At 37.4% G+C, this 25338-nt stretch overlaps 1 protein-coding gene and 1 long non-coding RNA gene across 8 annotated transcripts in view; one reads left to right on the forward strand and one right to left on the reverse strand.

Annotated features, from left to right (window-relative positions):
• ROBO1 (roundabout guidance receptor 1) overlaps positions 1-25338 on the reverse strand; it is a 706479-nt gene that overhangs the window by 232069 nt on the left and 449072 nt on the right. For all 5 annotated transcript variants that reach the window (XM_051781122.1, XM_051781120.1, XM_051781121.1 and 2 more), the window contains one exon: positions 24107-24433. In XM_051781122.1, the coding sequence (XP_051637082.1) occupies positions 24107-24433 (327 nt within the window). The remainder of the gene's footprint in view (positions 1-24106; positions 24434-25338) is intronic.
• LOC127468171 (uncharacterized) lies at positions 1439-19379 on the forward strand. 3 transcript variants are annotated; one of them, XR_007903432.1, is made up of 5 exons: positions 1439-1536; positions 7225-7322; positions 12673-12770; positions 16641-16750; positions 18341-19379. It is a non-coding gene; the product is annotated as an uncharacterized LOC127468171 (long non-coding RNA). The 3 variants fall into 3 exon arrangements; XR_007903431.1 differs by lacking the exon at positions 18341-19379 and adding an exon at positions 11115-11179 and having other exon boundaries at positions 16641-17133; XR_007903430.1 differs by lacking the exon at positions 18341-19379 and having other exon boundaries at positions 16641-17133.

Genomic DNA, 25338 nt, shown 5'->3' on the forward strand with positions numbered 1-25338 from the left:
CATATGGGTAGAACAGTACAGACATTTTTCTTATTAGGAAATACCAGCTAAATGTGGATCTGTGAGCAGTAATTAGGCAGGGGAGGGAAAAAAAGGCATTCTCTAAGGACACCTACAATTAACTACCTGGAACCAATTAAAGTCAAGTGAAATCCATTGAACAGGAGATCCTCAAAGTTCTGCTCATGCCTCCCTGCATGGCCACGTACTGCCTAAACATGCACATGCAACAAAACTAATGTTTCAAACAACTAGCAATCATAAAAATAATACTATAAACCAATTCTAAATAATACTCTATGCTGGAACTTTAATTTGAGCATGTTTGAAAGACAAAAATCTCTCTTCAGTGACATGAATTAAAAAGCCCCCTACAAAAATCTCTACTACTTCTTATTTAATCTAATATTTTTCATATGTATATATATATATATATATATATTCTTTTCATTCCAGGCTGAGTCATACTAAAGATACATATAAATAAAAATAAAAATCTGTCTTGGATAATATCTTTAAAAGGTTAACTTGAAAAATCAGAAATCCATACTTGAACTCGAAAGCAGTGTTGACATTTTCTAACTTAACTTGTTTAGGAGAAAACTATCTACAATGTTTTTTGTTTTTGTTTTTGTTTTTTTTTTTTACAATGAAGGTTAGTTTCAACAGTTCTTTCATTTAATGCTTCTTCTACCTTTAGTTTAAAAGAAAATAAAAAAGCTTACCAAATGACAATTGACCAGGCAAAATGTTGGCAAATTCTGTTGACTTTCTGAAGCAATTTCACTTCATCTCCTCTATTACAGACTCTCCAGGTAATCATTTCATTCCAGGAAAACCATCAAAACACCCTTTTCTTTTGCAAGGTACTACACTTGACTGCTAGTGAATACTTACAAAGTTGAGGCCACTTTCTTGAATAATATGAAAGTTTCCATTTCTAAACGTAATTCACTGGAATTTCTAAAGAATTTCTGTGTTTATCTGTCTAACCTTACATAGAAAATTCAAGTCTTGACAAGCACTCTGCTTGGACTCCCTAAGTTACACTGCACAAAGCTTATGTTCTGGACACGAACCCTTCTACTGTCTAGGTAGATCTAGGGTGGCTTTTTCCCCTCCAAGTTTATTACATTCATTTTGATTAAGAAGCAAAAAAATTAAAAGTAAAAAAAAATCAAGAATAAACATGGTTTCTAAAAGAACAAGCACCACCACTAGTGGTTCATTCAGATTAAGACATGAAATTCTTTGTTACTTCCAGCTAGAAACAAGATGTCAGAACACTGGCCTCCCTCAGGCTTTCCAATCCCTCTTATATCACCCTGTCTCAGCTTTTACTAACATGTTCCTCTTTCCCCTCCTTCCATCAGCACTGGTATTAGTTGATCTCACAGACATGGCTTTAAAGATCCCTTCTGTGATGACAATTCCTCCCCGCTCCCAACCCATCCATGTTGTGTCCCATAACACTGCTGTCCCTTGCAGCAGCTCAGCGTTCCCAGGGCTCATCTGGGACTCAAAGCACAACATCAGGTATGATGGAATAATCTAACTGCTGATTAATTTTATCAATTAACTGAACACAGCCACATGGGTGAATTTGGCTCCCACTTGCCAGGGCCCAAAAGCAGAGGCTGAGTCCCTCAGAAGTGGTGCCTGCTGCCCTTCATGGAGTGCCAGTACCTGGTTACCCCACAACCCAGACAATTACTAAATATTTAAGAGAAAAAAAACAACTGTGAGTAATCAGTATTTGTTCTCTACAGAAATAATAAAAAAAAAAAGGCATCATACTCAAGCTGGGAACCAAATTACTGTGTTCAGAAAGGAGAAGTTACACATACCTGAATATTAAGCAATCTGGCTGGAAGTAAATGCAAGTCAATTTACAAAACAATTTTATTTCTCTACTATATGACCTTTCAAATTCTCCTGAACTAAATGAAAGCAGGTTCATTCTCAAGCACTCCTTCAGTGTGACACTTCATCAGACATTTAAAACAAAAAAATCTATATAAATTATAAACTCTTGAGATTTTTATTTACTATCTCTTGATATACATCACCACAGTAATGCATGTGAAAAGGCCAGTAAGACAAGCAGCATGTTACTATATTACTAGAAAATTTTAGAAATTTTAAATCACCAAACTTATGCACAGGCAGTCTGATACCTCCCCCTTTGGACATCACATAGGAACAGATAAAAGGGTTAATACATACTTGGTATTGTTCTAACAAGCAAGATATCAGCTGGTAGGTGAGACCATACAGAAAAGCACCAGTGAAGCCCAAGGAAAATACCAGCTGTCTCTGCTCAGAAAAGACAGATTACCACCTGTCCCTGTTATCTTCCATACACAATACAAGGCACGTTGGTCATTTTAACAGGGATAACTGTACCCATATGCTGTTTAGTTTTGAACTGCACTCTGCCTACTTGTAAATATTAGTGATGGATCAGTCTAAATTGTAGATTAGCCCAGTGGTGATGTTTAGGTAGAGGCTGAACTTCACGCTTACTTTAGCTCCCTGAAGCCTTAATCTACAGCGTGCTGAGCTTGCATCACTGCTTTAGGCAAACAATGGAAAGCAAACCCGTGTGCTCACAGGCATACAGGCACAAAGAGAGGAAAAGAATTTCAAAAACATTCAAATTTTAAAAAAAAATTTAATGGAAGAATTGTTTTAAGTCACAGTCTGGCAAAAGAGCTTTGTTTTATATACTGTGAGAAGCCCTGCTTACCTTTTAAGCGATACACGAAATAGCAGTGTTACAAAATCATAAATACTGCTGTAGATTTCAAAACAAGAAAGAAAAAAGAAATAAAAGTCTTCACGAATTCTGTACAACTAAGGGGAAAAAAAAAATCTGTTCCACTAAGTTTTACAATGGCAGTAGAACATGCCATTTATGACACAAATACATAAACAGCACTTTTTTTTTTTTTTTAAGAGCAGATAACTAAAATCTCAGGAACAATTTTGATTTGGTCATATGATTCTTGCAAATTAACTGAGTGGTTTCATGTTTGACTTGTGACTGAACTCTTATGGCATTGCTTTTATAATACATTCTGAGTTTATAAAGAAATAAGAATAAAAAGAATCATCTACAGTGTAATGCCACCTTCACAACCACAGCACTGCCAAAAAAAGCAGACTCAACCCAAATCCTCAGATCCCATAGGAGCTGCAAATTTTATTAGAGTATTCTGGCTCTTCCTTTTATTCTCTTTCAGCCATTCTCTGTGTTGAAGACCACAAAAACAAACAAACAAACAAACAAACAAACAAACAAAAAAAAAAAAAAAAAAAAAAAAACGAAAAACCAAAACCCAAAACAAAACAAAAAAACAGCCAACCAACCAACCAAAAAAAAACCTCAAAGAAAAAAACCCACTTGAGAATCGCTGGCATGGAATACAGCTGACTGCTGTCTGTCAGCCAGATGTTAGTGGCTAAAAGCTGCATCATTTGCAAGGAACAGCAAGGATGTCTGACTGGGAGGCGGGAATACATCACCAAGGAGTGGGATGAAGGACCTCAACGTCTGAGAGCCTCTGAAACTTCAGAGATTTGTGGAGCTCTCCAGCCTTGCTCAATTCCCATGAATACTTCGCCCCAGCAGCTGTTCAGATGTTTGTTTGAACACATTTTTGTAAAAAATGTTGAAATAATTATTTAGTATAATGCTCTTGCATCATGGTCTAAGCTGCTGGTTACTGCAGGGCTCTGAGACAATGCCCTGTGGTTTTGACCCAGAATCAAGCATTCACTTATGCTGCTTTCAGTTTTTAAAAAAAAAAAATTAAAGGCCTAGAGACATGAAAGATTCACATTGAAAGCAGAGAATCATAAATTTCCTGGTCTGGTCACTGACTCCTACAACTCACTCTATTAGATCAGGTGTGAAATTTGTGATACTTCAGCAGAAATTTAACACTGCATCCATCCCCACGGTTTTTCCAAAAAACATGACATATGTCAAAAATCCACCACTAGCCCTTTCAGTATTTCAAAGTTCTCAATTATTCAAACAATAAAATTTCACCACATGTTTACTCATAATATATACTCTAATGCCTTCCCTGTCGGCACTTACTCTGCATTAAGTTGCTGAGTAAACACCAAAAAATCCCCCCAAAAATACTACTTCCCACCCAAAAATCACAAATCTACAGAACAACCTGATTTTCCACTGTGACATATGATTTCTTATTAGAAATTTGCAGGCTAGAAAACACAAAATTTTCATAAAATTAAACCAAGGGAATCTCTTATTTTAAAACATGATGCAAGAATTGCACAACTTAATGACAAATTGCCTTTAAATATCTAGTAATTTAATTAGCTTCCACTTTACTGAAGCTTATAGGATTTATTTTACCCTCAGATGAAGCAAGTCAAAGTTTTTATTGTGCTGATCCACAGAGCAACTGGGATTCACATGCTGCTTTCAATAAACCTTCAAATGCTCTGAAGATGTGTTTCTTTAAATATAAATGAATTCACCTTCTCAAATTTGGCCCTGTCTTGTAAGGGAAATACAAAACCCTAGATTAAATTTTAAAATAAAACTTGTGAATCTACTGAAATAGTTTTCATATCTGAACTTCAGATACATTATTCATTTTTATTCTATGTCCAGGTACATGCAGAATTATGTAACTTAATTACCCTATGTTTGCTCTGAGCCTATTCAACTGTGTGTAAAAAGGATCATATACAACTTAATCATGTAGCTATCAATTCTCTAAGCCTGACCAACTGTTAATTGAACTTCTCAACCACAGCAGACTGTCACCCCTGCCTGTGCTCCTGCCACCTGTGCCAGAGTTAATACTTGGGTGTCAAAGGTACAGCTCTGCTTCAACTTCAAACAGCAGCTTTTGTAACTCTAACCACAAAAGCCTGCAGGAAAATGGTTACAACACTTAATTGCACTCAGCAATCAGTCCTGGATTATTATAAATTGACAACAACAACAACAAAAAGATAAAAAATTAACGGTTGGTTCAAACAAGCTCTCTTTGAAGAGCATGGCCTTATGAACCGATAAATTCTTTTTAGTTTAAGCACTTTGAAAGAATGAATCTTTCATGCAGTCAAAATTTCATTGCTTCAGTTTGATTAGACTTTTGCTTCCAGTAACCAAACACAGTTGTGCAATTCCAGGCAAGAAACATCAGTTTCCTACCAGATGCCATTACTTGAGGTTAATATACCAGGTGAAAATAAGGAATAGCACTTTCTCTCACACCACTCTGTGCACAAAAAAACCACACTAAGAAAAGTCTGCGAGAGTGCAACTTTAAAATGACCTGTGCTGGATCAATACCACCTTTCCTCAGTGCATCTCTTGCTTCTCTCCCAAGAAACAAAGTAGTAAAGTAAGCTATAAGGAGCAGCTGAGAGAGCTGCTTTATTGCACCAGATTTATGACAACCTGAAATCTATTACTTTCCTTTATAACTCAAGCACAGTTTGGCATTGACATTATTTTGAATTCCTTCCATATGATTAAAAGGTGACAGCCTTGACAAGGAGGAGCTGGACTACACATTCTCCAGAGAAACCTTCCAGCCATAGTGATTCTAAGGCTGCTAAAGGTTCACCTTTAAATACTAATATTAGTAAAGTTCTTCTAGGTTTACTTTCTGCTAAAACTTTAATAATTCAACTACTATTCTTAACAAATGAACCTTGCTGCAAAAGACCTTCATGCACACTAGAAAACTGAATACTCAGCCATGTCCAAAAGCTTTGTTATAAACCTGCAAGGCCACTTTGCACAAACTCAAATAAATCACCTTCTCTAGTTTTCATACAGTCGATCTCCTTAAAACGCCTCAGTGAGAGCATTCGCTTATTTCAAATATAAAACAAACAAAACTGAAATGCTCTCTACGATGAATTTCATTTTTACTGCAGGTTCAATGTGTTTTAAAAGGGACCAGAACACTTCTGGATGTATACAAAAAACTGACATGACCTTGTGGAGTATCTTTGAATCAAAAGTCTGAAATGGTTTCATAAACTGCCACAAAAAACCAGTGCTTTCCTTCTGGAAACATTAGTTTGGTCTTGCTGGGCTTTTTTTCCTCTCTTTAAGTTCATCTTTAACTAAAATGAACTTGGAAATCAGTGACTGCAAATTAACAGAAAAGAGGAATATTACTTTCAAACACCAACAATATTTCTTCTGTTTCTTAACTTGAAATCCCTGCTCAAAGTCATAAGCCCTAAGATATCACTGCATCTTGAAGAAATTTATGTAAAACTCCACTGGATCTTTCAAGTTTAGGACCCTCATATGTAGTATCAACATAATTTCACTTACAAGAAATTTCGTATATTTTAATGTTATTCAGTGTCTACTGTGAGGAAATAAAGGCTACCAGCAGAGTGCTTATCTTTGTAGTCCAAGAGACCTATTCATTTACCTTTCCAATTGCGAGCGTCAAGATTACAAAAAGGAAAATAGTATTAAAATGTATGAGTTCTAGAAATGTGCTATGTCAACACTCCACTGGGCTACAGTTCAAACCTAAATTTTCCAGGGCTTTAATTTGAAGGACAATTAGAACACTTGCAAGTCGGGATTAATTTTCTTTTTTATCGTGAATGTGTGTAATCAAATCACATTCTGGCATTTTTTCCAAAGGAAATATCAAAAGGAAGTGTGAAAATTATCTAAAGGAAAATCATGCATTTCTCAATTTTTAACCCCCATACATAGGAATCATATCAATAGTTCTTATTCTTTAATTCTGAAACTTAGTTGCCATTCCCACAGATTTTTGAAAAGATTTTACTTAGAAAGGAAACTGAAAAGCCACTGAAAATATTTTAACTGATGGGTTGTTTTTTTTAAATCCTACAATAAGCAACATTATGATGTTAATTGCAAATCTCAGTAAAGCTGCACCAGCAGAATGGCCAACCTGTCTCAAATACTTGTCATTACAGACTCAGCTGGCACTTCTTTCTCAAAGTAGTCAGTGAAGTGCTGTCTTTGTTGTATAAAACTCCCACACAAAGGTATTTCTATATGACCATAGGTCTCTTTAGATACATTTTCTACTGAGACCAGGGTAGAAAATCTCTACTAGTTCACAGCCATAAAGCACAGTAATTCAAGTCTGGAATACAGCGTGGCTTCCTGGCCTAAGTAGTCTTTGACATAACTCCTTTAAAAACCTTTTTTATTTCTTTTAGGTCAGTTCCACCCTTGCAGTACCATCCATTATAAAACCTGACAACACGATACGGACAGTCATGAAAACTAAAACCAAGTTGTGTTACCTTTTAAATAGGTAGCAATACACTCCAATTTATATTTTATATTTTTTTCTGAATACACTAATGAATTCATCACCTCTCAAGACAGCAAGGACAACTGAAAATTATTGCATGGTATTGCTTGCTTTATAGTAAAATTTGAAGAGACATTCAAGGTTTTCGACAAAATAATTTCTGCTGTACGTTTGTAAGTGCAAATGTTTGTCATCCTGAATGTTAAGCTTGAAAATACACACGTAATTCTTCAAAGAGGGAAAAACAACACTTCAAAAATAGGTAGTGTAATTATTGGAGATACGAATTTATTTACAGGAATTGACCTTTGTACTGATGGTGCATAAATCAAAGACCGAGCCAGTGTTGATCACTCTGAAAACACAGACTGTAAAGTACCCAGGGTGCTTTTGCTAACCATCTAAAATGAAAAACATCTCCATTGCTGACTGATGCTATCAAAAATTACACTGAGCTTGACAAAGTCAAGTAAACAAGTTAAGTAACCGAGCAATGCACTTGCAGCAGGTCTATCTGCTGCTCCAGGAAACTGTCTGTCAACGTGACACATAATAGAGATGGTTACAGCCCACACAGGCTAACAAACAGCCCAGAGATCTGACACAATACTGCCTCTGTAATTAGTATTATCCTAGTGATATATGCTATGAATGTGCAGCAGTTTGATTGAACTTTGGTGTAGACACAGCCTTCTTTCTCAGCTCAATTATTTTTCTTTGGCGCATATTTCATATCAAACCAAGATGTAGTTTGTAGGCTTTCTAGCAGTCTATTCATATAGACTAATTTAATATAGAGCACTTCATGTAGAGATAAACCCCGGTTTGGGGAAGAAAAATATGTAAAGGAAGAAAAATATGTAAAGAAAGAAAAATACGTAAAGGAAGAAAAATATGTAAAGGAAGAAAAATATGTAAAGGAAGAAAAATAGCAAACGTAAGTGACTTTATTTAAGGACAGATGAGTTTCTCAAGATAACTAAGTCTTCAAAAGGAAATGAAAAATAGTAGTAGTGATAGAGATTAACAGCTCATTTACTGTAAGCATGCCCAAGGCTGAAGTAGAAGCTAGGTACAGGATTCCATGGATAAAAGGCAAATATTTTCCCCATCATTAAAATACATTAAAAGCTTTCACATTAGAGTTTCCCATTCTTAACTAAAGAGATTTAAAAAAACCAGGCTAGTTCTGTTTCCTGCCTACCAGAAAGTGAGCGAATAAATGAAAAGTTACTGGATTCAAAATGAACCTTCTCTTCACTCACTAACAGAATAACATTTCTGTGTCACCAACAGACTGCACACAAATCAGTTTTGTCCTCAACTACAGCCTTTTTCTACTCCATCTTCAACCAGAATCCAGGTATTTTGAACAGTAAGATTCCCTGCCTCCTTAAAGTTGTCGTAACTTCTAGAGTTAAATGGCAGCCAAAGGAGACTTCACATTACACTCCCTCCAAAATCTTCCTGTGCATTACAAACCCTCAACGTAGAACTGCAGAGATTTGGCCTCTGCTCCAGTAATGAACAAGTTCAGGTGCCCACAATCACACCATAAAGCCAACTTTCCCCAGGACATACGTAGTATGAAGTGCAGAGACTTTTATTAGCTGACAAGTCTTATTTCACACCACCACTAATCCTTACCCCAGAAAAAAGCTGCAAGAGAAACAGTAATGCTCTGCCTAGGAACCTCTGGTTATGAATTAGCTCAAAATTATTATGACTACTATTTTGCTAAACAAAATGGCAAAGCACGCCCAGAAAGCATTTGTGTAATTTGACCATCTTAACAATCACCACTGGAATTAATGAACAATATTTAGACAAAAGCTTACTAAATTACAAAAAAAAAAAAAAATAAATCATCCTACCTTATATTCTGTTGCTGTCACAAAGAAACAATTATCTTCCCATCATCAAAAAGCCTACTTCACCCCACTGTAACAAAGAACAACATCTGCCAGCACTAACTTTATTTCGACCCATAAAAAGTACTTTCCAATATATTTTGGATAAAATCCTCTTTCATAAACAGTGTTTTTTTACCCCCAATTAGCCCTAGTATAGCACTACTCCTTCCCAGTTCTTATTGGAGAAGCTCTCTCAATTCCAAGCACATCCTGAACTTCCTCAAGAAAGTGAAACCTGTACCATTCCCAATCAGGGCCTTAAAAAATACAGCTGCAAAGCCTGTCATAACTTTTTATAGTGGCCATATTACTTCTTTTATAGATTATATTGTAAATCTAAGATACAAAAATAAAATGCACAGGCTCATAAAAGATCTTTATTGCATGCAGCAATTGAAAATACATTTTGTAGTTTATTTTTTAAGGTCGAGTTTCTCTCTGCATAAAATAATAGCTTTGGAAAAAATGCCTAAATAATTTTGTGCAGAATTTTTATTTCAAGTCAGATGCACACAAAATTTATATAATGCACAAACATATGTTTAATTAAACAAACAAATTAGAAGCAAAATGCTAGTATGTATCTGATTTAGAAGATCAACACAAGAAACGTAGGGTATGTTAAACTACTTATTACTTCAAACAATTGAATATATATGAACACTGACATACTTTAATATTCCCTTGAATTGTTTCCCTTGTAATCAAAAAAACCAAGGCCACACGTTCCGAAGTCTGACACTCTGCTATCCTCACAGAAGGGTCTACCTGTGATTATTTATTACCACTGTGCACATGTATTTCAGACTCAATTTCCACTCATCAACCAGAAGAATCTCCAATACCTCTGTAGTGGGAACAATCAGATGCAAATAATCATCAGGCATTAGACACACTAAGCCATATATCTCAACAAGTCATCTTATCCTAAGTAATACCCTTCAAGGGAAGTAATTATTATTATCTCTCCCAATCATTTAAAGACAGAAACACAAATAATTAAGGTCAGGAATAAAGAGATCATTACTTTTAATGTACCTTTGTGTGCATCAGGTCTCAGCCCCAATATGACGACCGAAGTCAGGGCCAACACCACGTACCATCAGGAGCAACCCCCTGTCTGCTTTTGGAGAGCAAGAAGTTACTAAATTCAAAAAAACATAAATCCTTGGAAATAAAAGATGCAAAACCATTTTACCTAGCTTGGATAGATCTGTTAAAAAGATTTTTCTTGGCTTTTTTTGGGTAATGATCCTGTTTCCAGGCCAGGGGCAAGGCTGACCCCATGAGAGTCCTGGCCTTCCTCCCCTTCCCGAGCTCTCCCATGGCCGCACCTGCCCCAGGATCCCTCATCCTGGGTTAAAGCCCCTGTGGCTGCAGGGCTGCCAAGTACCAAAAGCCTGAGATCCAGAAGAGAAGACAAATGATGGCTCATTAAGGACTAAAAGCACAGGTACAAACAGCATTATCAGAAAACAGATATAAGTTTAAGAGCTCCTAGAAAAGGGGGAGGAGGGGAGGAACGGGAAGAGGAACGGAGCCATGAGGGCCTGGCACCTTCTGCCGCCGGGCAGGGTCCTTCATTTTCTTACACAATCCCAGCTGGCAGATCTGACACAGCTGAGTGCCCACAGACCGGGATAAAAAAAATTTATCTGCTCTGTGCACATCAAGACACTTTTAAACAAAATCTGCTGAGTAAGACTAGTGCATAACCAGCTACTTTGAACTGTTTCCTGCTCTTTTGGTGGTCTATGGGTTTACAAGATGCCACCAAGATGAATTACAGACAGAGACAATAACCAAAGTCTGGTGAATAGTTAATGTCTTCGGATGTAGACCACAGAACAAATCAAACTTTCTGCTCTCCACTTTAAAGATACCACACAGAGCCTCGTCCAGCCTTGCGTATCATCAATTCACTTCAACACAGTAACATTTCAAGTAAGTGTTTAAAACACAAAAGAAACACAAACCCAAAAACTTAAAAATGCACATTTCCTCATTTTAGTAAGATATGGCCCAAGGAATCCATATTTCCCATGAAAGAAAAGCATATTAAAAGCTACTACTCTTTTCTGACAAGCTATGCTTCGGAAGTTTCAACTGCAGTTCTGTTCTGTCCCTTCTCCTGCTTTGCTTGGATTCAGTAATTTCTGTACTGTGTGAATAACTACGTATTTCTTCAAGTCACAAATGTTACTTAGGAAGACAAAAGAGTGTGACCATTTATGCTGTGACTTCCCTTACCGTGTTCTTAATTGAAGAATAAATGACAATAACGAAACAAACTCCAGTGCTGATTTAAGTTCCCAGAGCAGTGTGAAAGCTAAATTACAACAGAATTAGCAATGTTTTTCCTACTGATTTACTTCATAGGTACAAAACTTCTTCAAGCTGCAACTGTGGACAGAGTAGCATGCATATATATATGTACATATATGACTTCTTAGAGACAGAATCCCTGCATCTGTGGTCATGGAATTACAGTACTAATTGGAACTTCTATATAGTATTAGTTGACTTGTAGCCTCAAGCTACCTTTTAATATTTGGTTTAATAGAACTATTAAGTCTCATGTATCCCAGGCTTTTCAAATTTGGAGCAGTTTGTGCAACTTTCTGAGCCCATTCCAAATCTCCAATATTCTCTTTTGCGTATGTGTGCGGACTCAGCATTCCAACAGTGGTCTCACTAGATTACTCACCTGTACTTTATCTCTACTTGTATTTCCCAGCATATCTTGGAATAATCTTGTTAGACTACCTAATTTACAGCCTTTGGTCCCATAATGCAAACCTTCTGAACATACAACTTTCAGGTTCAGATACATGATGAAGCCTTTCAGTAAAAGCATATACTTGTGAGGCAGTTCAGCTCAAATATGGAGAGTGGATTTAGCTTCACCACAACTTATCTGTTTTCTTATCTTGTTTATCTTATTTGTCTTATGTGCAAATCCTGCAAGTTGTGACTGATGATTATTGTGTAAATCCATTTTGAACTATGTACTTCTACTCTTTCCACCTCTCTCTATTAAACTAGTGGGTTTGCGTGTGTGTGTTTAGAGAAAAGGGTCACTGCTTGACTCTTTCTACAAAGCAGTCAGATAATTTGAAGAAAAGTAAATCAGTTTTTCACCATTAGTTTACAATGCTCTTCCATGGACCAGCTCTCCTCACACTCATCTAATCCTTTGTGAAGACTGGTTTAAATCAGGTTTCTTTTTTGTCCTAACTGAAGTCAGGAAAAGATTAAGCATACTTTCTCCTTTCGAGTAACAAAATGCTTAAATGATGACAGCATACTGAAGGAACAAAACCAGGGGCTGTAATTGCTAATTACTGCTCCCATTTTCCACCCTTTTTACTTTCAAGCTCTGCATCTATTCCCCGACACAGAGCAGAAATATGTGTGAGCTGCGATTCTCCCTCTAGAACAGGGAAAACTAATTGACAGCCTGAAGGCTAAATCCGGCTCCACAAGATGGTTTTACTTGGATCCCACCATGGCCTAGAGCAACACTACACATCAGGTACTGTGCTAAACAATTTGCTCAGCCCACAGGAGAGCTGGAAAGAAAGAAAAGGAGAGAGGACAAGTAGGGAGTGGGAGGAACAAAAGAGCCTGGGTGATGGCTGATAACAGGGGAATTTTAACCATTCTAGCATTTCCCCGCCTTCCCAAGATGCCCCCAAAGAGCATCTAACGTGGGGCAGGGTTGGAGCAGGCTGGGTCCTTCACAGGGTCTGCCCCCAAACTGGGCTAAGCCAGAGGGGGGACCACAACCACACCAGGCTCTTGAGTCCACATGCCCTTTGCAATATGGTTTTAAGAAGCAGCTTTGCTAAATGTACTAGATCATCAGGGCAGACTGTGGGTAAACTGCTGCCTCAAGAACCCCTACAAACTCAGGAGAGGAAGGCAGCACCATTCCTGCATGGGAGCTACAATCCTTCCAAAGGGAGGTCACACTGCTGGAGCAGAGATAGTCTGGATGTTCCTGGTCTAGGCACAGAATCCTCTTCTGTTTGCATCCTCTCTGTATTAAAACAAAAGGGCTGAGTTGGACTTTACAGGCTTTCCCTGAGCACAGGTGAAATGAAAATCAGTGACACTCATCTGTTCCTGCAGGAGCAGCCCTGAGTCCAGCAGGAACACAGTAAATTAAAGTCAGAAAAACAAGTCTCTCTGTTTCCAGCATCTTGTACAGCACCTACATATTATTAGCATTTATCCTTTTTGGCCTTCTCTCTGTGGACAACAGAGGGTTAAATACACAATCATCTTGATATATTCATCTGATCCATGAGCAGCTGGCAGGAAGAAAGAAAAAAAAAAATAAGGAGGCCCATAACCACAGGGAATCAACAATACAGGCTCTAGAGGAATAAACCCAGGGAAATGGAAAATTACAAGTTAGAGAACTCAATTTTTATCCCAGCACCACCCAAAAGGGCTAATTTTTGGAACATTTCAAAGGGTTTCCAAAGTTATTTGCAATTAGTGCTAAAAATAGCTACGAAACATTTCAAATAGTCCTTAAAAGAGAGTGATGAAGAGCAGTCTTGTGAGGAACAAATAGAACAACGAGAATTCCCAATCTCTCCAGAGCTGACAGACATTCTTGTGACCCTGAGAGCACAATTTAATTTCTTCCTGCCTCAGCTTTTCTGTCTAGAGAACAGCAACAGTAAGACCACCTTCCTTTCCAAATACAGACACATTAAACCATTTATAAAATGCTTTTAAGAACTTTATTTGAAATACCTCCTTATAAATAGAGGAGTGAGGACTTCTCAGAGTATTCTTGCAAAGGGAAATACTCCAAAACAATGCTAAGGTGCTGGAATTGAAGTATGCATTCGTTCTCTTTCCTCTGTACACAGGCAGTATTTAGTAAAATGAGCTGACCATTCAGACTTTTTTTTCATTTTTGGAAAATATTGTGACTATTTTGGGTATAAAAACCTAATTACTTCAGTTAGCATGTTAAAATGAAGTAATTCAGAGTGCTTCCCATTACACCTTTTATTAATACCAAAGGATTGCTTCAGCCCACTAAGAGTGAAAAAGCTATATATTAAGGAGATTTTGTATTATATTTTATTAGCTAACTTCATGATGGCAGTTTTGAATACTTCATTGTCTGCTCCTTCAATAATTATTAATATAAGTCTAGTAGATCTTACTTTATAAGGAAGCTTTGCCATCACATCAAGTATTTTGCCAAAAATTCTGCTTGATGCCTATTTATTAAAGGACAGACCTTTCCATTGTATTTAGTGTTTATTCAGAAAGTGGTACATAGGAAAGTTTTCATATATTTTGAGGAAAATCTGACCTGGTAATAAACCAAAACCATAGTTATTAGAAGGAGCAATTGAGAAGAAGACACCATTTAAAAAAATAACTCAGTTAAGTCACATTATCAGTGGAGACTTTCCTGTTTTAAAAGCTCACCACAGACTACACCAAAGAACCTATTCCACTAATAAAACTGGAGCCAAACAAATTATCTTCAGATAAAGATGTCTACAAGAGAGACTTGCTAGTGTCTGATGAAAAATTTAAGAACAGCATGGTATTCAAGGAATCTGCTTAATTATTGCCAACTTACTCTTGCAGAATTTTTAGTCTACATATTTTGTATACTTTAAGGTCAGGTTTGGTTCCTTTTTGACATCAGCAAAAAACCTGCAGGTTTTTACTAAATAGTCTATCAGTAGCATAATTGTTGAGTAAGGATAAGGCTTTAAGCTGAACACCAGACTTCTAACATTAACAGTTTCTGCCAAGAAAGCGTTTACTAAGAGGAATTAGGGAACAAAAGCAACCAAGAATGCCTTTGCATCTGGAAATGGTTACAGAAACCAAAATGGTAACTCACATAACCCTAAGACTCTTTTTTTTTCTTTTAAAAACAAGTGTTAGGAAAAAAATATGACACTTTTTCCTCTTTTTTCCCCTTAAACTGGAATACTTCTCAGCTGTAAATGAATAAAAAACCCTTTTTTGGTGTGTTTTTTCCTCACTTTATTATGAACTTCTGAAACTGAATTATAGCATGTATATAGGTAAAAAATTAAATGCCAGCCCAGTCAGCTCTAACCCACAGCTCCCCTCTCCAATCACTTTTGATAGCACGGAAGCACAAAGAAGCCCAGTTTAGACAGTCCACATGTGTTTAATCTTTGATTAATTGAACAAAAACTAAGAGCCTCCAGACATATTTCTTTTAATCACGGGCAAAGATACCTTTTCAGTTGCTTTGCTCATAGGAGAGTCAGCAGATGTCTGTCTGGTCTAAAGGGAATTTCTCTTTCTCTGGAGAAAACAGTTTTAAATAGAAGAGGAACAAATAGGAGAGACATATGCTGACTAGGCACTGCTTAACAGATGACGTAGAGAAGCATCTACTACCTCAGGGAGTGGAACTGGGCAGTTTTCAAATTAAATTTCTTTCAAATTCAAAGCAATCAGCTGAAATCAATTTACATACAGGACGCAAGTCAAGTCAGACAGTTCTCATCAAAACAGCTCACAGACACAAAGATGCAAATCTGTCTTTGTCAGCAGTATGATCTTAAAGGAAGGTTTTAATAGGGTGACAGTAAAAAGAAAAATAAAAACCGATTTCTTCACAATTTTCAGCACAGCTGATACTTTTGTTCTCTGGGGAATGACGATTCAAAATATTTCATCAATATGGAGTATCTGCCAAATATTCTAAATTCATACACAAAATGAATTGGCACAACGCAAATTTATCTCCGAATTTTAAGTCAGAATCGAGCCTCTCAGTACTTCAGATAAACATGTTTTAAAATGTAGTACTGGGGGAAGAAGCGTAAGAACCAATGCATGAGGATTACTAGCCAGCATTTTATTTGTCTGACTTTATTCTTCTGCCTACAGGCGTATGTCCTATATCATCATCTAGGAAATGTAAACACTTACAAAAAATAGGAATGATCTTCATCTAGTTCTACCAAGATGTCTTGGGGGATGGTGGAGGAGGAATGCCTGTGGGGGAAGAAAGATCAAGAGTCTAAAGTAGAAACGGGGGGGAAATAGAATAGATATCTATTGGTTGAAAACAGCATATATAGACTTCCTTGGACCAGAGGAAGCTCACCAAAGGAGAGTTTTTCCTCTCAGGAAGGAGACAGCCAATGGTCCCAATTCATGTAATAACTTCCACCAAGGTGGGATAACTTCCACCAAGGTGCTCCCTCTGAACTCTGTTTGAGGCTCTGTAGCATGGGAAGGGAAGAAGAATATACAGCAGGGACTGAAAACAGACTGCAGTATGAAAACCTCCTTTTCCTCCTTCATACAATTAGGATACCTGCCTTTATTCCTATTTATAGTTGATGTTATCAGCCTGAATTGTCTTCCACAGGCTTTTAAACAGCAACAGCAAAACTAAGGAGAACTTTGATATCAATTCACTATGTTGGTTGGATTCAGCAGCATGACTTAAACATCTGTCTCAGGCTCATGCTTGGAAAGGTAGGGTCCTGCAAACTGAACAATTTTAATTCTACTTTTTTCTCTGAAACTAATGACAGATAACCCTAAATCTGCAAGGAATATCTTTCACCTTATTTTAAGAACAGACTTCCCCAGCTTTGGTTTCAGATAACTTCTTACCCATCAGAGCTGCCATTCCACAAAAAGACTGCCACCACATTGCTTGATTTATGAATTTGCTGAGCTGCACAGCAATTTCTGGTAAGACTATAACATGTCTGATTTTGCTTAATCATCCATCCCAGCATGGCCACTGTAGCATACTAAATTACTCATCAGCTTAAGAATAAATCAGTATACTCACATTATCACAACCAATCAAGAACTCTATTCCTAAATTCCTCTGTTGTACATAGTTTCTGGGAAGACACAGATAAGTAAGAACAGCTTTCTTGGTCCAGACAAAGTGTTCATGTAGCCTATTATTTTGCCCTGACCTTGGCAGGATTAGATAACTGCGTTGAACAGGAATCTTTCATTTGCGTGCTCTGTTTTCACAGTAGTCCTGACTGTAGTGTATCAGCACTTAGAAAAAGCTTTCATTTGTTGTTTCAGTATCACTGTTATTCACTAACACTGACCTGTGAACTGCTCTGAGCACAGAATTAGCTTTAATGCTCAGATATGTTGACATATATCCTCAATAAAAGTCCTCTCAGCCTGCTTCCAAAATACAGCAAATCTTAGCACTTCAGATGCAGTCTGAAAGACGCCTCCAAGCATCTCCACAGAACCACCAAAATCCTGAAACACTAATCTTACAACTGCAGACTATACAATCTCCTGCTTTTTAAGAACTAATCCTATATATTTCCAAATTTGTACAAGTTGCATTTTAGATAACACACAAGAAAATTTCCTTTAATAACAGACTTAGAAATAACTGCAAAATGAAGTTCTGCCATACCAAAGTACCAAGTAGAATCATACTTAATTATGGCATTTCCAGTCAAGCCTCGGTGTTTTGGTTATCTGTAGGGATTTTTTTGTGTTTTAAATCTGTACACCATTGCATAAATGATGCATGAATGCATAAATTAACCTTGTAACCCCTTCTACAGTATGAACAGCCAGTAACTCTGATAAGGCACATTCCTTACTTTATTCATTTATTTCATGAGTGCAGGCAGAAGACTCAAAAAAGAAAGACCTTTTTGTGATACCTTAACACCAACCACATACTTGAAACAAAGCCCTCACTTTTGTGAGACTTTGCCAAATAAAATTGTAAGCAACATAAACAGCATATGTTTGCCATACACAGGGGTGCCTCAAACGATGGAAATTCTGATATGCATCCAAAATGTTTTATTCATTGTCATGCAACTGAAGAAGGGAGTAACTTGTTGTTTGCCTCATTCTCTTAACATGCCAATGATTGCACATAAGGTGTAATTTAAAACATAGAACATTTATACAAATCAAGTCATTTGAATTTCAACAGTATTGCATATCTTGCAGCTAATAATACAAACAGTAACTCAGAGAGACCATATCTTGCCTAAAATTAATGGAAAGTGAGAAGCAATTTTGCAAATAATTGAGCAGCTCATATTCTGCATAACACAGGAAAATGAAGTACAGGAAAGTCATCATTGATCTTCAGATTCTACAGCAGCCTTTTCTTCACCTGCCAGAGGAATTTCAGAACAACAGGGGATATTTCATTTTATCAACAATAAGTAACGAGGCTGATGAAACAACCCTCTCCATAGGATGGTTGAATCTATTCCTTGTAATTCAAAGGAACTGGAAGTGTTTTTAACCATAAGACACATACACTGACTGTATGTCACTTTTATACCTTTTAAATAATTTTAAAACTGCAAAAAAAGCATTTGTAGAGCTAGAACAGTCTCTAGTATGTACTGAAGATTCTGTTACAACAATGACAATGCTCCATGGGAAAGAATCATGCCAAATTCCCTGGTCACAAATATAACCCTTCTCTGTAAACTCATTATGACAAGGCAAAGGGTGAGGGAAAAGAAAAGGGAAGTGTCTAATTCAGTGAGGAACTTCAGATTTCATATCTTTGGTAACCAATACCACTATGCTTAAGAGGGAGAGCACCTGAGTGTGCACACACACACATATGTAGTAATACGAGAGTAAGTTTCAAAGAAATCAGTTTTTAGTTTCTCCACTTTTTCTCATTCACTCTGAAGTCTCATTAGGACAACCAGCTTTCCTAGCAGTAGCATTAAGTGGGATTTTCTAGCAGTAGTAACAAATTGCTTCAGTTCTCCAGTTAGCACGAACTTGGTCAGTAAGGCAAACAGAAAATCTAAAGAGTAAAATAAGACTCTATCCATCTTCAAAAATTAGGCAGGGGGGTATTCAAACTCAGTTTTCTTCAACTGACTGTAATGGCTGAGCAAGTAATATAACAAACTTGTGAAGCAGCTAAAACAGTTGTTTGTGTTTTCCTTAAGCAGAGATACCTACATTATAAAAAGGAGCACACCTGCGTGCAACTTTGACCTAACTGCAAAGAAATTTTTCCTAAATTATGCTACATTTTTGGTAAAATATGCTTCAGAGACAGTTTCTAGTAATCCAGACTCACTATGCAGCTGCAACAAGCATTGAAAGAGTCAGGTTCAAGGTAAACCTATCACTGATAAATGGTAGGCTTCCAGATGTATTAGCAACAGCACTCCTGTCACCCTAGAACTCCAGTTACCCTAGAACTTTGGTGGCAAAAGAGAATAAAGTTTGTCTCAGGGAAATATTATTTGAAATAGTCACTGACTAGCAAACACGACCAGCTTCATTTTCATTTGACTTTTTCTTAATGTCCTGAAAAAACTGTAGAGTAGAGAAAGGAAGATGAATATACCCCTGCAGCTTATTGTTGCCGCTCTTGACATGAACAGGCTCCTACAAACTGCTACATAACAGACACCCACAAGATCCAGAGATACAATTTTCCTCAAAAAGGAGTAACTGGAAGAAAAAAAAAAGAAAAAAAAAAAAAGAAAAAGCTCTTGAATCAAACTATCACACACCAGTAACTGAATTTGTTCTTAACTGGGTGTATCCATTCACCAGACAAGCCTGAGAGATTCAAACCTATGAAGCAGCTGCAGCCACCTTCCAGTCTGCTAATGCACTTTTTCAAAACTGCTTTTATTGCTCTACTCAGAAAAATGACTTTGTTTTCCAAATGTTTATGTGATAGCCAAAACAGTCTTCAGCCCTTACTCTGAGGATAAAAGCATGGTTCCACTTTCTTCTCCCACCTGTAAAAGCTGACATTTATGGGGAGAATTACCCAGCTTCGTTTTGACAAGGACATGCCCTTTTCACGTTCTTCAGGACCTTTCACCACTGGGGAACGTGTCACTGGTAGGCAGTAATCCAAAACCAGTTACATTCCTCAGAAACAAAACATGGAGCTGATTTAAGTAGGTCTCCAGTGATCAAAAGGCTGAGTTCAGGAAGTCAGGGAGAGGGAGGGAAATGGACTTGTAGCAGCCTCAGCCTGGAGGACACTACAGCCCCGTTATCTGATCATCCCATCACACACCCTTCTGGGCTGCACTTTGCAGACTTCATTCATCTGCAAACTAACTTTGAACACACACAGAAAGCCTCCACTTCAAAAATTTTGTGGGAATGGCATTTCAAGTATAGATGAAATCAGTCAAAATAAATAAATAAATAAATCCCCCAATTAAACATTGCACTCGTTTCACTGACTTGTAATTCACCTTTCTGCTGAGTTCCTGCTTATGCAAATTTATCTCCTTCCCATTTACAAAGATCCTACAGATCTATATTACAGAGAAAACGTCATGTAATTTTAAATTACAAAGCTTCTTTGCACAAGGCTGTGTAACAGAGAATAGTTTGACCAGTCTCTAAAGTGCCTGAAACATTTTAATTCCTGAAATATCAAGTGGCTAGTTATTTGATTAGGGAAAGTTACAGTCCCTGAAACATAATCAAACAGAATATGTTCATGGGGGTTCAAGTATATGTTTTGTTGATTTAATATACCACTCCTCACCAGCCAAAGGATCATCTTGTTTTTAAGGGTTTTTTTGGGGATGGGGCATGGTTTCAAAGAAATAATCCCAGAAACTTAAGGAAATGCAGCTGCACAAATATTTTTATATCAAATAAAATAACATTATGGAAAAGATGTAACAAATCCCCAATGCTATGAGCAGACACATGGCATCTTCAAACATTTTGGAAGGGATACAAAAGGCAGAGATGGAATAAGAGACTTACTTAATTCAATTTGCTGATAATAAATTGTATTTAGGTCGTGTTCAAAGGTATTAACTAAGGACTAACACTATCATTACTGAAATACATATCAGTAGGAGAAAAAGCAGCATCCTTTGGAGTAAATGACATGCAAATATCAGTCAAGTCACCAAAGAGAGGTCAAGGACTACAAGGTAACAAAGCAGAGGGAAAACTATCTGCAATTCTATGATTTATGATTTTAGCCTCTCACCCCTTGCGGCAATCAAATCTGTTTTAAAAGCCCTTTAAAATACACAGATATTAAAAAAAGATAAAACAGTTTCTAAACACAACACACTTTTGAAATCCCACTTCATTTTACTCCTTTGCAACTGTGGAATCTATGCACAGTGTATCTAAGGAAGATATCCACCTGATTACATAATTCTCTTTGTGGATTATCTCAAAGATGAGCACTCTTAAAAAAATATAAACATGAACTGCATGGAGGAGTAACAGACTTGAAAATTTACTTTTAGTATTAAACTGAATCTGAAGACAAGTCTACAACATCCATTGAACAGTGAAGGAATTTCATCTAACTGAAGGTGTTACTAAATGAGGTGATGGAAGAGAAGTGATAAATTCCCTATCATGTTATGAAACAAACTGGTGCAGACAAGAGCTGCCTCTTCCAGCGAGAGTTAACAGCTACAGTGCAAAACATGTTGCTGTTCCCTATGTTTCGCAAAAGGGTTTTGGTTAAAATTTCAGCATCAAAGCATATAAACAAGTACTCTGGATGATCTTCTGTACTTCATGGAAAGTAGAAACCAAACAAAGGCAATTTTCCCCTGTAAACACACAAAAATTAAACTATAACATAAGGATTTCTAAAACAGCCATTGTGGATGACTACATGTATACAAATGTAAATGCTGTGCTGCTCAGCCCAGGTGTACTGAGAAGTTAATCAAAACAGTTTGCTGATTTGCAGCAATCCGCTGTGAATGCAGCTACAGCTCATAATGACAAGAGCATTACAGCTACAGTGCAGAGCTTTTTAATTTAATGCAAATTTATTCCACCAGCCTTCAACTCTTTCCTTGTTCCTCACCTCTTCTGTGCTATTTAAAGTGGTTCGGTGCTTTTGCATTGTCACATCACTACCTTTTTTACCAAAATACTAACCTTTTCTGTCAAAATTCTTTGTCTATGATCTCCTGGTATACAATTAAAACTGTATGCCATTATAGCTACAAATCTTATTTCCAAATATAGAGTGTGTTTTTTTTCTTGCCCTTACAGCATTCTTGGTGGTTATTTTCTGACACTAGCTCTCGATACAAGGGTTCCTGCGATCCATTTTGAGATGGCTTAAGAATTTAATGATTTAATGCTACATTATTGTTAATTGGTGTATGTTTAAATGCTTTTAAAAAGAATTCTTTTTTTTTTTTTTTTGGTCTCGAATGTTGGCAGAAGCTCTTAAAAAAAATTGTGGTGATATCAATATTTTGCATTCAGGCCCTGTCAGACTCTCTGTTATAATCACATGAAGACGACTTGAGATAGGGGTGACAAACACCTTTAGCAACTGTTTACCAGTTCATTGATGCCACAGTGCACCAACCACTGAAGTCCACCTCAGGTTTCTGGGTTCTGATGAAAAGTTGTGGGAGACACAGAAACACTACAAGCATTTCAAACATTACTTCAAGGTACATCCCAAACCAAAAGACCATGGAATAAGCACAGAGCATTAAAACTCATTTTAAGAATCAACGAGAAGTGTGATAAATGAAACAACAGCATTAGATAAAAATCAAAATCTCATAAACATTAATGCCCACTTAAAATTACACCTCCGAGATACAAGATATAATGTTTGGAAGTAACCAATCAGCACCTGATTTAAACAGGTTATACATTTACTGGACACGCATACTTCCAGCTACCCAGACACTGATTACTTTTATCACTAAAAGTGGTTTACAAGGAAACAGCATGGTCATAGATCTTAATCTTAATATGTATCTACTCTACTACAGGTGAAGCTTGAGATCCTTGTGGTATAATTATGAAAGTCCTTGGGGTTTGTCTTGAATGTGAGAAACACTAGGAAAAGGGCTCACGTAAATTCACAAATTTATATTTTATTTCCTTTACCTCATGTGAGAATTATGAAAACCTAGCCCTTCTTCTGAAGTTAAACACAGACAGTGGTGCTTAACTTATCTAAAAGACAGGAGCCTCATCAGAGCTAGATAGCAACATGATTCATTTAGTCAGCAGAGATCAGTGTTTTCTGAGTGACTCACCCAGGTCTGTGCTAGCTCTTCAACATGTCACCAGATGAATTGCTACACATTACAAAGGAGGCCTATCAAAGCAACTTAAAAATAGATACCTAATTCTGAATTGTGAGGCTTCCTCTCATACTTTAGTACCCCAAAACTGATATTTTTTGACCTACACTTGGCCCTCCATATGAATGCCTAAAACACTTAAATGCACACTCTCTTCCTCTAAAGGAAAAGTAGAGTTTAAAGGGTATACAGGAAGAGATAAGCATTACAAGGTGATGTGAAGATACTTGACTGCACCTTCCGCTGGCCAAATACTTAAAACTAGAGAGATAATTTGTGGGTCAGCTCTTTTAGAGAAAAAAAAAATTCATTTTGTGTTTCTGAATCTGCCATCCTTCTTTCTAGTGTTTATTTGTGCAAGAAAAATTCCAAACGTACCAAAATCCTGGCTATCCTGCCTCCTATTACACATTACAGTTTGCATGGTTATCTGGAGAGGAAAAAACATCTATAAACTGAAATTAAGTATACAAAATCTAACAAACATTAAGCAATCATAACTGCATGGAAGCATAAAAGTAGTGAGAACGCACAAAACCATCTGAATTTCTACAGTGATATGATACATCTTCTGACTCTTTTTCCACTTCCCTACCTCTGTATAAATAATAATTAACCGTGTAATTCCTTCATTGCTTTTAAGTCGCTGCCTCAGAGGCAGCTCACACTTATTTTTATCTTCGAATAACATCAAAGCAAGCGGCTGGCTACCAAAGAGTGGTGAGGGGAAAAAAAAAAATCCAACAAAAAAAAAAGGACTTACTTGCCACCTCCAGCGATGCATTATGACTTACAGCTTCCCCGAGGTAATTCCTTGCCACACACACATAGACCCCTTCATCGGGCCGGCTCTTGCGCCCATGGACGATGCGCAGGAAGAACAAAGAGCCGCTGGGCAGCAGCATGCGGTGGGAGCGCGGGTCATCCTTGTCCGTCTCCACTCTCTCGCCCCCCTTGTACCACTCGATGGTGGGGGTCGGCCTGCCCTCCGCTTTGCAGTTTAAAGTGGCCGGTTCTCCTTTGGAAACGATGAGATCGGAAGGATGTTCGACGATTCGAGGCGGGAAATCCTCTTGTCGAAGACGGGAACCTGCAAAACAAACAAACACAAATAAGCAGAGTTTTCTCAGGAAATTGCTGCCAGCTACAGTCACGGTACTTTTGCAAAACAACTAAACCATCACCACGTAGAGCAGCATTTATTAAGACGAGCTATTAACATCCTGAAGTGAACAGAAGAAAACCTTGATGCACTTCATCACGCGCAAGGTTCTCCCAAGTGAATATGTCCAAAAGCATTTTTCAACGGGGGACCTATATTAGTGAGGTTGATGCCTCAGAGTCCTTTGATTTTTTTGATTTTTCTAATTGTTATAAGTTTTATAAGTAGTTATGTAGAAAATGTAGGTTTTATAAGCAGCTGCATTTATTCCCTTACCCTTAGCACAGCAGACACACATTCCCCGACCCTCTCACCCCAATTCCCCATATCAATTCTCCTAAATTCCATTAGAATGTTTAGTCTCTCTCCAAGGTAAGCCTTCTTCTGTCTGAGAACACCTAATCCACAGCCTGAACTGCAGGGTACAGTCAAGAATTGGGTGACCATGTGCCCTTTGTGCTCCAAGGAAGTTGAAGTGATGAAGAAAAGGGTCTCAAAAAGACCCCAGACCCAATTCCCAAGGTGTGGGGCAGGGGGTGGACTGGAGCAAAAGCCAGTGGGTGGAAAAACCTGGGATTGGACGGACAGTATTATAAATTGGAACACCTCAGACAGACAGTTTGTAACCCCTATGCCTTAGAGACACGATTAAATCCTTTTTTTACCTTACCCCCATACTAAGTTGCCTCGGGTTTTTTTTTTTCCTCCCTGAGTTTTCTTTAGGCAACAAAGTAAACTGCCATATTCCTAAATCATATCAATTTATTTATTTATCTATTCATGTATACAGATTTACACAGCCATGCATATGCATATCTAGAATTACGAAAAAC

The sequence above is a fragment of the Manacus candei genome, unplaced genomic scaffold, assembly GCF_025592945.1.
Source record: "Manacus candei isolate 608988 ecotype Guabito, Panama unplaced genomic scaffold, ASM2559294v1 h1tg000014l, whole genome shotgun sequence".
NCBI lineage: Eukaryota > Metazoa > Chordata > Aves > Passeriformes > Pipridae > Manacus > Manacus candei.